The sequence below is a fragment of the Beta vulgaris genome, chromosome 3 (genome assembly GCF_026745355.1).
Source record: "Beta vulgaris subsp. vulgaris cultivar EL10 chromosome 3, EL10.2, whole genome shotgun sequence".
Taxonomy (NCBI): Eukaryota; Viridiplantae; Streptophyta; class Magnoliopsida; order Caryophyllales; family Amaranthaceae; genus Beta; species Beta vulgaris.
Genome location: NC_079204.1, coordinates 42,941,661 through 42,958,943, shown reverse-complemented (window position 1 = coordinate 42,958,943; position 17,283 = coordinate 42,941,661). Strand labels below are relative to the sequence as shown.

Below are 17,283 nucleotides of genomic sequence, written 5' to 3'. Positions count from 1 at the left end.
GGGCCATCACATCATTCACCGCCATCATCATAAATGCCTTCTTGAATTCTGAGTCATCTTCCAAAGGCCCCTCAATAACTTCCAAAATTGTCTTCCACGAAACTCCCCTAGGTCCAGACGGGCATCGCGTAACAAATGATTCACACAGTCTAGCAACTTCATTCTCCATCGCATCGTCCTCACAAACTTTTGGTACATGCCTCGGACCAATAGGGATACCAAGTACCCAGTGGACTTGTATCTTCGATAGAGGGAATTCCAACCCATTTCAACACCAATACCCTCCTCTTCACATCTACCATTGTGCACAACCAATAACATAAATTCCTCGGCAAACCCTTATCCACAAAGTGCAATAATCCAGAAACCCCATTTCAGCCACCAAACGCTTTTTCCTCTCATCAAATTGCTTTACGATTTGACCAAATGTCTCGACTCGGCAATTGAAATTCACTTCCTGCAGTTAAAGTTTGTACACACAATTACACATTTTGCGCATTTGCATTTGCCTAAGACAAAGACAAACATTCCCTTACCCTTTTATTGTTAAGTAGCACCGGCCTAGCAATCACTTCCCCACTCCCTTCAATCTTCCACCAACACTTAATTTATTAACCTGCTATTGCAATCTCATTCAGTAAAATTCACTACATAAAATAAATTCAACATACTTCAATTGGTTAAACTAACTACCCTGTATACTTCATCAGGAAGCCTACCCCCTGTGCTGCTCTTGCACCATAGTCCATTCACCTTGAAAACAATCATATTCAATGCTTCAATACATTTTACAATCCTTTAATTAAATAAACAAACATATAAACAAACATAAACAGGGATATTAACTTACTTCCTCATCCTCGTCCTCTTTTCATCATGCCATGATTCACTGCCCTCTTCCTCCTCATTGACCTACATGATTCCTAATATATTATTTACTGCTATTTATCTACCATAGAAATTCATATTTCACAACAGAAAACATCACTTACCTTATCCTTACGATGGCCCTTCCCCTTCTTACCATAACCACCTTCATCACCTAGAGGAAAGCATTTTTTTCAAATTAATTACCTTCATTTACAACTATCAACTACATGATTCTATTTTTCCGCAAAACATTCAATTTACAACTCAATATTCAATAACATGCACAAAAAAATTTGATTCAGCTTAACTGCAACAGAGTTCATCATAAAATTCGCCATTTCCATTTACTTTCAACTACAACTAAAAATAATGTTTTCAGTTACATCAATTACGAACATTTAAGGAATATCCATATTAATTTCAGAAATTCACTTACTTTCACCCATTTCCTAAATCAAGTTGCTGTTGAAATTTCTCTTCTGCTGTGGAGTAATTTTTTGCTTCTGTGTGGGTTCTTTTTTTGATAAGACTTTATTCAATTCTTCTTCTTCGTCGGAAGATTTCTTGCCTTCTTCAGTTTCTCCTCTTCCTCTCCACCGCCAATTCTTCAGTTTCTCCTCCCAATTTTCAAGTTCTTCTTCTACCAAATGAGCTGTCTAATCATTACCTTTTAGGAGGAGTTCTTTTTGGAATGGGAATGGGTCATTCCACTGAAATAACGTTACAAATCCGTTAATGTGCGAAAGGACTTTAGTACCCCTCACTTTAGTATGCGAAAAGACTTTATTACCCCTGATAGATGTTTTTTTGCATCTATCAATTATACATTTATCATTTCTCAGAATCATACTCCTATAATTGAATTAAAAGATTGATAATCGACACAATCTATCACAATTTTAGCTCCAGAGAATTTGCTCTGAGAATAAAGCCTTTAAATCCACCATTCTGGTCATAACTCTTGCCACTTACAAGGCAAGTGTGCATTTGGAATCTTGACAATCCAGCACAATTTTAGTTTCTGCGAAGAAATGAAAACAGCTATGAAGCAAGTCTTCATTGGGGTTTCTCTCTTAAAACCAAAACCCAAATTAGAATTTCAGAGAAAAGGTCAGATTCTCGTCTTCTTCTCTTATAGCTTGTGCTTGTGCTTTTGTTTTTCATGAATTTATGTTCTAAACTTTTCAATTCTTTATAATATGATTTAGCTTATTCGAAATATAATTTCCTAAGCAAATGGAATGGTTAACAACTAGTTAATTCATCTCTGATAATCTCCTTCCTGATAAAAAAAATACACAGCAAGATACATAAGTTATACAACAACCCAAAGACAAGTTAATCATATGGAGGAGGACGAAAACTTTGATAGTGAAAGCATAGCAAACAGGGAATTCTGGACGAGAAAGATTCATAAGCTATGTGCCATTAATGGAAATGTTGATGAGGCCCTTCATCTCTTGGATTGTCTCCGTCTTCGAGGCTTTCGACCGGACTCTCGAAATCTCAGCAGTATAATCCATGCCCTTTGTTGGTCCCAACGCTATGCGGAGGCTCATCAACGGTTCCTCTTCTTCATTGCCTCTCAATTCGTCCCAGATGAGCGCACTTGCAATGTCCTCATTGCTCGTTTACTATATTCCCGTACCCCACATATTACGTTTCATTTGGTTCGTAGTTTGTTCAGTGTGAACCCTGAGTTCATTCCCTCTTTGATGAACTATAACCGTTTAATTGATCAATTTTGCAAGTTATCTGAGCCTCTTGTAGCTCACAGAGTTTTTTACGACATGATTTATAGGGGGCATTGTCCGAATGTTGTTTCTTACACTACTTTGATTAACGGGTATTGTAAGTATGGTGAAATTGGTGCTGCATACAAGCTTTTTGATGAAATGTCCGAGAAGGATGTAGCACCTAATTCTCTGACTTATAGTGTTTTGCTTGGTGGGGTTTTGCGGAGCTGTGATGCACAGCATGGGAAGGACTTGATGAGTCAGCTTTGGGAGCAGATGCGAAAAGATGATGACCCATCTGTTAATTGTGCAGCATTTGCCAACCTTGTGGATAGTTTATGTAGGGAAGGATTTTTTCATGAAGTTTTCGAAATTGCTGAAGATATGCCTCAAGGTAGAAGTGTTTATGAGGAATTTGCTTATACTCAAATGGTTGATTCTCTATGCAGAGCCAGTAGGCATCACGCGGCTTCAAGGATAGTGTACATAATGAGAAAAAGAGGGTTTATACCAAGCAGGGCAGCATATAATTCTATAATTCACGGATTAAGCAAGGATGGGGGATGTATGAGGGCTTTCCAACTATTTCAAGAAGGAGTTGCATTTGGCTATGTGCCATCTGAGTATACATATAATATCTTGGTAGAAAGTCTTTGTAAAGATGGTGATACATCCAAGGCGAAGGAGGTTCTGCAATGTGTTCTTGAATTGAAAACTTTGGACCAGACTAGAATCTATAATATTTATATCAAGGCTCTGTGCCTTACTAATAATGCAATAGAGCTCCTTAATACACTTGTCTCTATGCTGCGAGCACAATGTAAGCCTGATGTGATCACTCTTAATACTGTTATTGATGGGTTATGCAAGATGGGAAGGATTCAAGACGCTGTAGAAATATATAATGATATGATGCTGGGTAAATTTTGTGATCCTGATGCCGTAACTTTTACGGTGGTAATTGGTGGTTTATTGAATGCCGGGAGAATGAAAGAAGCTCTTGTTCTGTTGCATGAGAAAATGCCTGAAAGGCATCTCAAGCCTAGTGTTGTGACTTATAATGCTGTACTTCAAGGTTTATTCAAGCTTGAGAAGGCTAATGAAGCCATGGAGATCTACAGAGCCATGGTAACACAAGGTGTAGATGCTGATAGCACCACATATACTATAGTACTTGGTGGGCTTTGTGAGGCTGGTCGTTTAGATGAGGCCAAAAGGTTTTGGGATGAAATAGTATGGCCCTCAAAGATTCATGACAATTTTGTTTATGCTTCCGTTTTAAAAGGACTTTGTCGGTTGGGTAGGTTGGACGAGGCTTGTGACTTCTTATATGAGCTGGTAGATTGTGGGGTATCGCCTAATATTTTCAACTATAACATTTTAATTGACGGCGCTTGTAAGTTGGGTTTGAAGAGTCAAGCTTACCAGCTTGTTGGGGAGATGAGGAAGAATGGGTTATCTCCAGATGCTGTTACTTGGAGGATTCTTGACAAATTACATAGCAACTTGCAACTAGAAGAACAACAAGGAAAACACCAACAACTCAAAGTAGAACCTCCTCAGGACAGGGTTTCAGAAAAGGAACATGTAGGCAATGATATAAAAATGTAAGAAACAATACTTTTTTTGTTTTTGAAATTGAGGGGAGTTTTATTGGAGTTTTTGTGAAAATTCTTTACGGTTTCAAATGGAATTATTTTTTTGTTTCTTTTGGGGTTTACCACGCTTGGAATTATGACTATGATTCTCATTCAGGAAGTCCTATTAGGTAGTGTTTGGAAACTTGTATTTCATTTCAAATAATGGAATTGAAATAATGGAATTGAATGTTTGGATTTCAATTCATAATCACTGTTTTGTAAAAAGGGTTTGATAGAGGAGAGAGAAATAGAGGTTTAATGGAGGAGAGAGAAAAAGTGTTGGTTTGGTAAAGGAGAAATAAATATTAGAAAGAGAATGGGTGAAGTTGAGATATAGATACTCATGGAGTTGGGATATGTATGAGGAGAGAATTTCAAATGACAAGGTAATAGCTTGAATTTAAAATTCTACTAATATAGGCTTTTGATAAGAATTTGGACAAATTCCATAATTTCAAATTCCATGCCATCCAAACAATAGATTTCATCCAAATCCAGAATTTGAAATGAAATCTTGCTATCCAAACATAGCATTATGTGATTTCTTTTACCAATCGGCAATCGTCTCATGTCTGGATGTTTTCGCTTTTATATTTTGTGCTTGCCAGACTCTTTCTTTTTTATTTGTTTTATTTTTATTTTTTAAGTTTGTTAATTTTTCCGCATTGGTAATGGAAATACTTGATACATTTCTTGACATTAGGCTCTTTCAGTTCAACCTTGGATAAGCTCCTCTCTTGTTTATATTATCTTGTGTAATTGAGGGTTTAAAAGCTCTTTTAGGTTTGTGGCTGAAGCTTTTGTCTTGTCCAACCTGATGGTTGGTTTTCCCCCGTCTTGTGATATTTTCCCGTTTACTTATGGACTGTATTTTCTCAGGGCTATGATTAATCATCGCTTTTAGATGAGGGGAATGGAAATGAGACACATTCAACTTAATGAATGCTGTATGCCTGTATCTAATAAAGCTTACAGAGTTTAGTATCGTTGGTAGAGTCGTGAAGCATCAAAGAAGGCCTTCGTGTTCGTCCTTGCTGAGAGATCATGTCTTTGGTTACTAGAGGTAACTATCAACTCTCCTTCTGAGTCTGCTTGTATTTTATTGTCATGGTGCATTAGTTGGGCATGAGTTTCTAGCAAAAATATAGCGCTTTAAAGTGTTATAGATTGAAAATTTGATTGGAAATAGTTCAATTAAAGATGATAAAAGCAGGTCTTTTGATATAGAGGACTAAATGTGACAAGTTGACGACCATTGTATTGTTGATGCAAAATCTATGATATGTCGGATACCTTCCTTGGAAATTCTTATTCTAATCATCATTGCTTGTTGTTGTGTGTGATGTATAATTCAAAGTTCTCACCATCTCTTATATTAGTCTCGCCTTTTGACCCACAATAACCTCAACCGTGGGTACTCTATTCTCATAATAATTCTGGGTTTGGTTCTCTTATTTTCTCTCGTTTAGATTGTTTTTATGTATAGATTTTCTTGCCGTTTTTCTAATATGTGATAGATAATGAACATTATGATCTAGGCATCATTATTGCCTTAATTAATTCATGCTTCACTTAAGGGCATATTAAATGCTGAGTGAGACATTTATTTTGAGATGGTAATTTGTTGTTCTTGCACGTCTTGTTAGTTGTTAGACTTGTTACTGACCCAAGGTCATGAACCCGATTATTTGGAAATTTCTGTTTGCTGAGTGACATGGTGATTTGAGTTTGGAAACTTCAGCCATACCTAGAAAGAAATCTAACTCTAGTTATCCAGCAAACTTCTATATAGTCGAATATTCCTTGCTTACTTAACCTTGAGCCCTACCTAGGAACAAATCTAACTCTATTTATCTAGTTATCTAGTAAACTTCTAAAACTGAGAGTACCAAAGGTCCTTATTGCATAAGAATTAAAAAATGAACAACTGACTAGCTGTAGCTACCTGGACAAACTGTAAAAATTAAGAGATATAGCATGGTGAGATGAGTTTCCCATGATTGGCTTATTAGACTCTTACAATCTTAAAAATCACAGGAGTAAAAAGTAATGCGATTTTGTAGAAACAAGTGTTATGCCTATTGATAAAGCTAGCCTGTGACACAAGCCATGTAACAAATATCCTGAGATGGTCGTGGTTACTTTTTAAGCTGCTACATGGTGTCACATGACCTTTAAACATCATACATGTGCAAGTTAGTAAAAAAATTATTTTATGAAAGGGATGTGTGGGCATACAAGAAAGGGTCGATTGAGGAATGAGATTATTAGGAAGAAAGTAGGGGTTACATGATTGAGTTTAAGATTATGGAGAATCTTTTAAGATGGTTTTGACATGTAAGACAAAGAGCAAGTAATGCCCTGTTTAGGAGGCTGGAAGAATGGCAAAGTGATAGGGTTGTAAGGGGTAGGGGAAGACTTAAGAAAACTTGGATGAAGGTGATGGAGAATGATATGAGTCTACTTGGGATTGAGGAGAATATGGCGTCGGATACGATAGAGTGAAGGGAGAAAATATATGTTGATGACTTGGCTTTATAAATCTTCCCATTTGACCCTTTTCGTTTACTTCTTGCGTTATGCAAAACCTTTTGCATTGAAAATATTACCTTTCTTAAGGTTTTCCCTAACCTTTTCATTTGTTTGCCGTACAAAGCTGTTTTTCTTTCTCCGTCTTTTCAAATTTATTTATTGTATTTATCTATCCACATCTTTCGTTTTTAACTTTTCTTATTTTTCTTACCCCTTGTGTTATTTTTATTTAATTGTTTCTCATTGTTTTACTTTTATTAATTTCACTTTCCCCTTTTCCTTGTTTATTCTTTTTAACTTCCCGCTCTTTTCTCGTTTCATTGGTCACGCTGACGATTTCCTATGACGATTCATGTTAGCCGAGCCTGAATCATTTAGGACTAAGGCTTTGTTTTTGCTGTAAAGATTAATAAAGACAGTTCCAACTAGAAGTGACCTTCTTTAAACAAGCCAACTACCGATTAACTAAAGATGGACCAAACTGTTTAGGCTATTTGACATTTTTGGGTTCCCTAGGCAAAGTTTGCGTGCTGCAGCAGGTAAACCGTCCTCACATGCCTCTCACGTGGCATTAATGACCTATCACCCTTTCTTCTTCCTTTCTCCCTTCCTTAATTGACACAAAAGAGGAGTTGATTGAAACCGTCCTCACATGCCTCTCACGTGGCATTAATGACCCATCAACCTTTCTTCTTCCTTTCCCCCTTCCTTAATTGACACAAAAGCGGAGTTGATTGAAACCGTCCTCACATGCCTCTCACGTGGCATTAATGACCCATCAACCTTTCTTCTTCCTTTCTCCCTTTCTCAATTGACACAAAAGAGGAGTTGACTGCTTAAGATTAAAAAATAAAATAATTGAATCAAAATTCCAAACATCCTTCATCGTTGTTGTTCTCCAAAAAGCCAATTAGGAGCTCCCCCAAGAGGCCAAGATAAAATAATAGAAGTATGAGCTCTTCATTGACGCCTGGTAAATTTCATTGGGGGAAATAATACTTTTTTTTGGGTAAAAATTTTGAGATGGTTCGGCAAGTTTACTAAGTAATAAAATAGACTAGGAAAATCTTGGATTATTAAATAATGACAATTTTAGAAGAAAGCGATTCGACTGAGATAACACAGGCCACGAAGCAGCACAAGGAAGGGCAGGAAGGGACGAAGGTGATTCAGATTTCTTAGGCGTCTTTGACAACTGGAGTCCGTTGTGTTTGTTTCGATTATGCCATAACTATGAGTTCTCCGCCAATGTTGTCCTCACAATTATTGATTTTGTCGGTGCCGCCTTTCAATGGGTATTGTGGCTCTTTAGCCATTATCAACTTCGCTTCTTTGATTTAGGTTATAATGGAGGTTGAGTGGAGGAGAGAGAGAAGGGACGGAAATGGAGAAAGGAAGAAAGGGGACGAAGTATAAGATAATGGCAAAAGAGAGAAAGGAAGAAGAAAGGGTGATGGGTCCTAATGCCACGTGAGAGGCACGTGAAGATGGTTTACCTTCTGTAGCAGGTAAACTTCGCCTAGGGTCCAATAATGTCAAATTGCCTAAATAGTTCGGTCCATCTTTAGTTAATCGACAGTTGGGCCTGTTTAAATGTCACTTGTAGAGTTGTAGTTGAGATTGTTTTTATCAATTTTCCCTCTATTTTAAGGATCTTGTTTCACTTCTCATAATCCTTTGGTAACTTTCTTTATCTCTACTTGTTTGACTGTCTGCTCTTTTGAAGACCCTCTTAGATAGGTAATTTCCGAACATAAGGATTCGTATACAGAATGTCTGTAGGCATTACAAAATTCAAACTATGTCTTTACAGAATGCCTGTAGGGATGAAGTGTGCTTTGTAGGATCCCTTAGTCTTTAGATTTAGTTAGTTGATTTAAGTATGCAATTTTCTCTTAACATTTGGTTACTTTCTTTCTGCAGGGATCATAGATCCTTGGATACTGTACGTTTGATTACAATATCTATATTGCTAATTAATTGTGTATTTTCATGGATGTCCTTGCAGGAATGTCTACATGGCCTTTTAGTATCCAAGACTGATATATGTCACACACTCACACACCAATTGGAGTTATTACTTGCTGCTGATTGGAAGTGCTTTTTGTCTCCTAGCAAGGGCAACTCTCCTTTTGACTGCTGCATACAAGATAGCTACTTCACTATTCAGTAAGATGCATTCATGCATTTCCCATGCTCCAATGTCATTTTTTTGCGCTACCCTAAGTGGATGGATCATAGTCGAGTACTTCATGTTTTCCCTGCTTCTCCTTTGTCATTCCAATAATTTTTGAGATAATTTTACAGAATGGCATAGAAAAACTTTCAGATGAATAAGTATCATACATTTTCTGCTGGATTTGAAGTGGCATGATCGAAATAGTCCGCTAAACTATGTTCATGGTTCAGGCATCTATAGATCAGAGTGCTTGCCTTTCGAAAGAAATTGGAGATGAAAATTATGATGTTACGCCCTTGATAAATGCCAACTTGGAGATGAATTAGAAAGAAAGAAGGGAGGCTTGATTCAATAGGTTTGTTCATTAGTCTCTCGATTTTTCTTGAATAGCTAGCTATATACATTTGGGCTGAGTAGTGAACACCATTAATTTTAGTTACTTTTCTAATTCTCAACCAGGCTAAACTAAACTATGCCAATCTGTGTTTGCAGATTAATAACACCCGAGGAACGCTCTTGAATGCAGCTATTACACCCTTATAGTGAGTTCTGAAGGGAAAATCCTACCTTGTGTAATATTCTGCCATGGTAACAGGTTAGTTGCAATATGATGTTTTAAGTTTTTTCCTACAAGTATTAATCTATATTATCTGTGTTTGTGTATACACTCTGCCGACTTTGTTTTGATCTGTTTTGATCTTCTATTGCACACTGAAATTATATTACATATCAGATATTAGATGGCCTAGCTTGAAGCTATACTTTTGGATATCTTGTGCTCATCTACTTTTTCTTCTTGTCTTCTGCTTCCTCCAGACTTTCATAACAGTGACTTTTCTGGAGTTGGTTTAGTCAATGGAATGTTTTTATTTTTCAAGATGTATTCTTTTAATTAAAGGAAACATAGTACTGTACTACTACACTACATCATTCATATGCCGAGGATGTGGTCCAGAACTACCTTGTTTTACTCTTCACTGGAAATTTGAAATTTTACTTCCTTTTTTCATGTTGAGATCTCATAGATTTTTGTCTGCATCTTAATATACTCCCTACATTAGCAATATTTAATATATGATCAAAGTTCCCTTGTTCCCTTTCACATAGCATATAGCCGTATACTCTTTCTGAACGCCATATTCCCTACACCAACATTTAGAGTTCTCTTCTGGCCTTGAAGTAAATCTGATTTAAGCACTTCTCAACATAATTTCCTCTTTTATTCTTCCTCTTTTTGTATTACACTTTCTATCTTACTCTGTTTTTTCACATATCTGATCATCATTAGATTTGACTGTCCTTTTGCTCATGCAGAATGTACTTGTTTCAATGTTGATATAAACCAAATTACTTAACCATTAAGATTTATCATCAATTAAATTTCACTCTTGGCTCCCATAGTATATTTGTATTTGAACAACAACAAAGCCTTAGCCCCAAAATGATTTGGGGTCGGCTAACATGAAATCATCATAGGAAATCGTCACCATGAGCAATGAAACAAGAAAAGAGTGGGGAGTTAAAAAGAATAAACAAGGAAGAGGGAGAAAATGAAATTGATAAAAGTAAAACAAGAAGAAAAAAAGTAAATAAAAATAACATAAGGGGTAACAAAAAGAAGAAAAGTTAAAGGCGGAAAATGTAGGGATAGATAAATAAAATAAATACATTGAAAAATATCATATAGTCCCTCCGTCCCTAAAATCTAAATAGATTTCCCATTTCTCCAATGCACATTTGTCAATGCACGTTTTGTATCATAATTATCTTTAATTACACAATGTTGGAGTAACTATGAGAATCACAAGGTCACAAGATAACAATCTTCTAGGCGCAAAACACTTTCCCGAAAGTAATATTCTGACCCTATTCGCATAGCACGGGCTACACAGAATTCACCTTTGAGATTCAAAGAAGGAACAATAATGGTCACGCTCACTGTGAACACTATCAAATGGAAACTGAGTTTCTTTGAGAGATTTGTAATGATGAAGAATTTCAGATTTGATCTAGATAGTTTTGTCCAAACATGAAAGAGAGAGTTTCTTAACATGTCCCTTCATCAGATGAGAGAAGACATACATATATATATATATATATATATATATATATATATATATATATATATATATATATTATAAGAAGTGAGTTCATATGAGAATGCATACTTATATGAGAAATGAGAATGAATTTTACACGCTATAACTCTTATGAATAACTGATGTAACTCTAATGAAAAAGTGATGTAACTCCAAAAACAAAATATTCAAATTTTTTTTGAGGGATATAACTCTAATGAATAAGTGTTGTAACTCTAAACCAATCGTGTGGTTGAGATTCATTCTCATTTCTCATGTAAGGAGCATTCTCATGTGATCCTGCCTCTATATATATATATATATATATATATATATATATATATATATATATATATATATTATTATATATATATATATATAAGTGAGTTCATATGAGAATGCATGCTTACATGAGAAATGAGAATGGATTTTACGTGCTATAACTCTAATGAACATGTGATGTAACTCTAATGAAAAAGTGATGTAACTCCAAAAAAGAAATAATAGAAAAAAAATTCGAAAACAATAAATTCTTTTCTTGGCTCGAAGTTTTTTCGGAGGTATAGTTCTAATGAACAAGTGTCGTAACTCTAATCCAATCGTGTGATTGAGATTCATTTTCATTTCTTATGTAAGGAGGCATTCTTATGTGATCCTGCCCCTATATATATATATATGCTATATCACTTCAGAAAATCCGAAAATAACCAATGTGAAGCCTCAAATAACCTTCAGAAACTAAACAAAACAACGTGAAACAGTATGTCGTTGCGAGGTGCAACGTGCCTTGCGTCGCCAGCTGAGCAGTCCAGCAAGGTCGTGAGGTGCGACGATTTGCTGTCTCATCGAGTTGGGACGCTGCTGTCATCTTTGCATATTCGCAAGGTGCGACTTTGTGCTGCCCGCATTTCCTTCGTCGTCAAACTCGTGACAAAGCTTACGAACAAACCACGACTCTCATATAGCATATAATATCTCTTACATTGTTTGAGTTACAACACCTTAACGGAGCAATTCAAACAAATATATCATGAATTAAACCTTACTTTATACTCTAAATCTCCAACACATAGTAGTAAAAATTATAACAGTTTAATTTTGCAAATGTACACAATGAGACAAATCAAACAAGACCCTACATGACTATGCTTTGTCTTATATATTGGATTTTTTTTTGAGAATTTTCTTTACCTATTAATAGTACCCAAATTAGAAATGAGAAATGTATTAAGAGGCGGAGGGAGTAGTAGAGAGCCAAGAAAAGAGAGAGAGAGAAAAACAACTTTGTAGAGAAAACAAATGAAAAGGCTAGAGAAAACCTTAAGAAAGAGAATATGTAAACAATGTTCAATGCAAAAGGTTTGCGAAACGAAAAAAGTAAACTAAGAGCGGTCAAAAGGGAAGATATATAAAGTCAAGACAAGTCACCAACATATATTCTCTCGCTTTACTCTGCCGTATCGGATGTCGTATTTTCTCAATCCCAAGTAGACTCTTATCCTTTTCAATCACCTTATCCAAGTTTTCTTAGGTCTTCCACTACTCCTTACAATCTATCTCTTTGCCACCTTTCCAGCCTCTTAACCGGGGCATCACTTGGTCTTTGTCTTACATGTCCAAACCATCTTAAATGATTCCATATCATCTTAAACTCAATTGATGTAACCCCTATTTTCCCTAATAATCTCATTTCTCAAGCAATCCTTCCCTCTATGCCCACACATCCAACATAGCATACACATCTCTGCCACATTCATCTTATGTTCGTGGCAATATTTCACTACTTAGCACAATGTGCCGTACAACAATACTGGTCTAATTGCCATGCGGTAGAATTTTCCCTTCAATCTCCGGGGCGTGCCTAGATCACATAGGAGCTCCGTGGCATTCTTCCATTTGATTCTGTGAGCCACATCGCCATCCGATTCCCCGTCCTTTTGGATAATAGATTCTAAATATGGAAGAATTCAAAACCTTGGACAATCTTCCCATCTAAGGTAATCGCCCCTGCCTCTTTGTTTCGGACCCACTAAACTTACACTCCTAATTTTCCGTCTTGTTTCTACTCACCTCGAGATTCCAAAGTTTGTCTCCATAATTCCAACTTACTCTCCACTCCTTTTGTTTCATCAATTAACACAATATCATGTGCAGACATCATGCACAAGGTATATCGTCTTGAATTGACCTCGTCAATTCGTCCATGACTATAGCAAAAAGAAATGGGTTAAGTGTGGAACCTTGATGTACTCTGATCGTAATGGACAACTCATCGGTCTTTCGAACACTAGCTCGCACACTCGTGCTAACTCCCTCATACATCTCCTTAATGATATCAATATATTTCAATGAAATTCCTTTCCTACTTAAAGCCCACAAAACAATTTCCCTAGGTACCTTATCATACGTCTTCTCCAAATCAATGCAAACCATATGTAAATCCTTCTTATCTCGATATTTCTCCATTAATTTCTTATAAGATGAATAGCTTCCATATTTGATTTCGCATGCATAAATCCAAACTAGACGTCCTAGATTTTCACACTTCTCCTTAATCTTTGCTCAATAACTCGTTTCTAGACCTGGGCATGGGCCGGGATTGGGGAAATTACGGGCCGGGCCCAAGCCGCGGTGGCGGCCCATGCCGTGCCGGGGCTGAAATTTCCAGATTTTGTTCACGACCCGGGCTCGTGTCTCCTGCGGGCCTGGCCCGTGTTTTATGTTATTTTTTTTGGATTTTTGACAGTTCTAGGCTAAAAAACAGAGGAAAGGGGCGTTTGGCTCGCGAGCTGGCCCATGGACCATCTAGGCGGGCTCGTGTCGATGCGGGCCTAAAATAAAATTTCTTGACTGTGACAAGCCCACGGCCCACGTAGCGGACAACGGGTCGGGCCTCGAGCAGGCCCGTGCCGGGCCGGGTCCAAATCGAGCCAGGTCAGGTCAGCCCGTGTGTTGGCCCGACCCATGCCCACCTCTACTCGCTTCCATAGTTTCATAGTATCGCACCTTAGTTTGATCCCTCGATAGTTGGCATAATCTTGGATGTCACCCTTGCTCTTTTAGAAGGGGATGATAGTACTTTTCCTCCACTCGAATGGCATCCTATTACTTCCCAAATCTTGTTGAAAAGAGTTGTGAGTCATTCGACCCCTCCCTCCCGACAACATCTCTAGACCTTGATAGGTATGCCATCGGGCCCCCTGCCCTCTTCAATCCCATTTTTTCCAATGCCACTTTGACTTCTCCCTTTTGGATTCTTCGTAGAAACTCTTAGTTAGCCATATCCCGACAGTTACTTGTATCTCCAATATCGTGCCTTTGATCTCAGTTGAAAAGGTTATTAAAGTAGAATCTCCATCTATCTTTTATTTTCTTATCTCCCACCATAACTTTTTGGTCGACATCCTTCACACACTTAATCCTTCCAATGCTCATGTCTTTTGGTCTCTCATTTGAGTAAGTCTAGTCCTTTTCCGCTTCTTTCGTATCCAATCTTGCCGAAAGGTTTCTATTCACCTTTTCTCTAGCCTCTCTTACAGCCTGTATATATGTATTTGAACATTGAAGGTTATTATCTGGTTTCATTAACTAAGATGCTTATTATATGGAATCCAAGGTTAATCAAGACAACATGAAACATAAGGGTCGTGCTCTAAAACTTCTATTTTATGCCAAGGTTAATTTAGACAACTTGAAATACAAGGATAAGGGTTGTGGTTCTTTTGTTTTTTTGATGATTAGGTTAGATGGTTTAAAACCTTTTCCACTTTTGCGCTTGCATCTTTTTATGATCTCATTTATATGATGAAGGAGAGGACCATGACATTTTGATTATTCTGCTGCACTGTCTAATGGTTGCAATATCTCATGGTGTTTGGGAGGAGTCCAGCAGCAATATTCAACGGATGCTGAAAGCTCGGATCTGAGGCTATTAGAGTGCTGCAGCAGTGTGCTGCTAAGTTGCTGCTGCTAGGAGGCCTGGTGGAGTGGTGGGTTCGGCAGCAGGGGCTGGGGGATATTGATTCTTCTCTTTTATTTATAAATTTGTAAATTTTTGTCTATACTGTATTATGAGCATAATTTGTAAAAGAACTTTAATTTCTATTTATATTTTAGTTGTTTGTCTATCAATTTGACATAAAAGTGTAAGAAGAATTTTTTTTTTAAAGGTGTTTAGGTTTTGGTTAAACCTGGAAAACGCTCGTGATGTTACAACTGTATCGACTTTTGGTAAAAATCCTAGCAAATAACAATTATTCTCTGCTGCTATGTTAAGTGCTCCGGTTTCAAAACGGAGCAAACAAGGCTCTTTCGACCACAACATTTGGCCGTTTTTCTACTTGTGAAATTTGGTCAATTTTGGTGAAATTTTAGAGTCTTTCCTCCCCTCTCAAAATCGTTCTTGGATGGTGTATGATGTATAGTGGTGTTTATGGGCCATGATGGCATAGGAGCCTTGTCTAATTATGTGATGGACCGTTTAGGATTAGGAGTTGCACTTGCTTGAGGAAGATGCTGGGCATAAGCAGTGGGTGGTTTTTCTGTTTCCTATATGTGACGAAATATTTTACCAACAGATAGATAAACTTGAGAAAATAATACAACAAAGATTTATGATGAGTGTTGAACACTAGGACTTTATCACTTCTATGTTTTAAAATATATGTTCATTGGTAATTAGGTTTGTTTCCAGTTGCTGATATAGATTGCTATTCTTCTATGTATATAGAGTAACCACTCCAACTGATTTGGAATTTATACGTCTGCAAGTCATATAAGTTCCGGTTTTCAAGCAATTTTAGATGACTTTATCCCTGCAACGCCATATCTTTAGACGACTTTATCCCTGCAACATCATATCTTCTAGCAAATAGTAATGAATAAACCTTAAACAAATAAAAGAAATCAAAACAATATACAAAATAAATGAGAAAACCCAAACTATATAGTTGAACATTGGAGAAATATCAAGCCAACTCTTAGCACAAAGAAAAATAATGCCTACTTTTAGTGGGACTTTTTTTAAAAAAAAAACTAATATGAATCTGGTGCACACTAAGTGTGTACCCGATCTATCTCACGTGAGTTGTAATGATTACAACTTTTCGTTTCTTGATGATATAATATATTTTAAAATGATATAGTGTATTTTAAAATGATATTGTATTTTGACATGATAATGTTTTGGTGAATTTTTTGGCACGAGTGTTTTGCATGATATAATGTATATTGACATGATATAGTGTATTTTGAAATGATATAGTGTGTTTTGACATGATAGTGTTTTGCTGTGTTTTTTGGCATGATAATGTTGCATGATATAGTGTGTTTTGATATGATATAGTGTATTTTGAAATGATGTAGTGTAGTTTATTTGTATATTACACAAAATTCTCATAATCGATCGTTATAGTGTTGACATGATAGTGTATTTTGATATGATATACTTCCTCCGTTTCATAATACTCGCTACACTTTCCATTGTGGAAAGTTTCACATTACTTGCTACAATTCCTTTTTGAGTAATAAACTCTCTCTACCTCTATCCTCTCACATGGGTCCCTTATTTTTTTTTATACTCTACCTCTCTCTTCTCCAAAAATTACCTAGAAGTTCGTAAATTGAGAAGTGTAGCGAGTAATATGAAACGGAGGAAGTAGTATGTTTTGACATGATATAATCTGTTTTGACATGATATAGCGTATGTTTGTTCCGAACAACTGATTTTGTTAAATTTTAGAGCGAGAGAATCTTCTTGAAGAGAGAGAAATCGCGGATTTTGAAAAGTGAGAGTATGACTAGTTGGTAGCGTGACACGTGCCTAGACCCGGTCCACGACATTTTAAAGATGAACGGGTCCACGCAAGACAGATTGAATTTTTTTTGCAAATAATTAGATCTTTTAAAAAACAATTTTTTCACCAAATGCCCCCGAGTTTTCAGTTTATTCACGAGATACCATTGCACTTTTGAAAATACACGAGGTACCCCTCAGTTTCACGATAATACATCCAAATACCCTTAATGACTAACGACGTTAACCACCGTTAGTCATTAATCATAATTTTGTGTTTTAAACACTCATTTTCCCTAATTCTAACCCGAATCCCCTAACTCTAACCCTAACCCACCCTCCCACCACCCCTCCCACCCCCTCCCACCACCCCTGCAGCTCCTAACCACCGTTAGTCATTTATCATAATTTTGTGTTTTAAACCCTAATTAATCCTAATTCTAACCCTAATCCA

General features: G+C 36.7%; 1 protein-coding gene across 6 annotated transcripts; it reads left to right on the top strand.

Annotated features, from left to right (window-relative positions):
- Window positions 1-1,727: 1,727 nt before the first annotated feature.
- Window positions 1,728-15,291, top strand: LOC104884982 (pentatricopeptide repeat-containing protein At3g18020). Of its 6 annotated transcripts, none has more exons than XM_010669692.4 (7): window positions 1,728-1,980; window positions 2,173-4,213; window positions 5,126-5,309; window positions 8,787-8,947; window positions 9,188-9,312; window positions 9,450-9,552; window positions 14,928-15,291. In XM_010669692.4, exons 1-3 carry the CDS (start codon window positions 1,902-1,904, stop codon window positions 5,148-5,150), a joined length of 2,145 nt encoding a protein of 714 aa, XP_010667994.2. In that variant the 5' UTR covers window positions 1,728-1,901; the 3' UTR covers window positions 5,151-5,309; window positions 8,787-8,947; window positions 9,188-9,312; window positions 9,450-9,552; window positions 14,928-15,291. The 6 variants fall into 6 exon arrangements, 5 of the variants coding, with proteins under 5 accessions (XP_010667994.2, XP_010667992.2, XP_010667993.2 ...); XM_010669690.4 differs by having other exon boundaries at window positions 14,925-15,291; XM_010669691.4 differs by having other exon boundaries at window positions 14,917-15,291.
- Window positions 15,292-17,283: the final 1,992 nt, after the last annotated feature.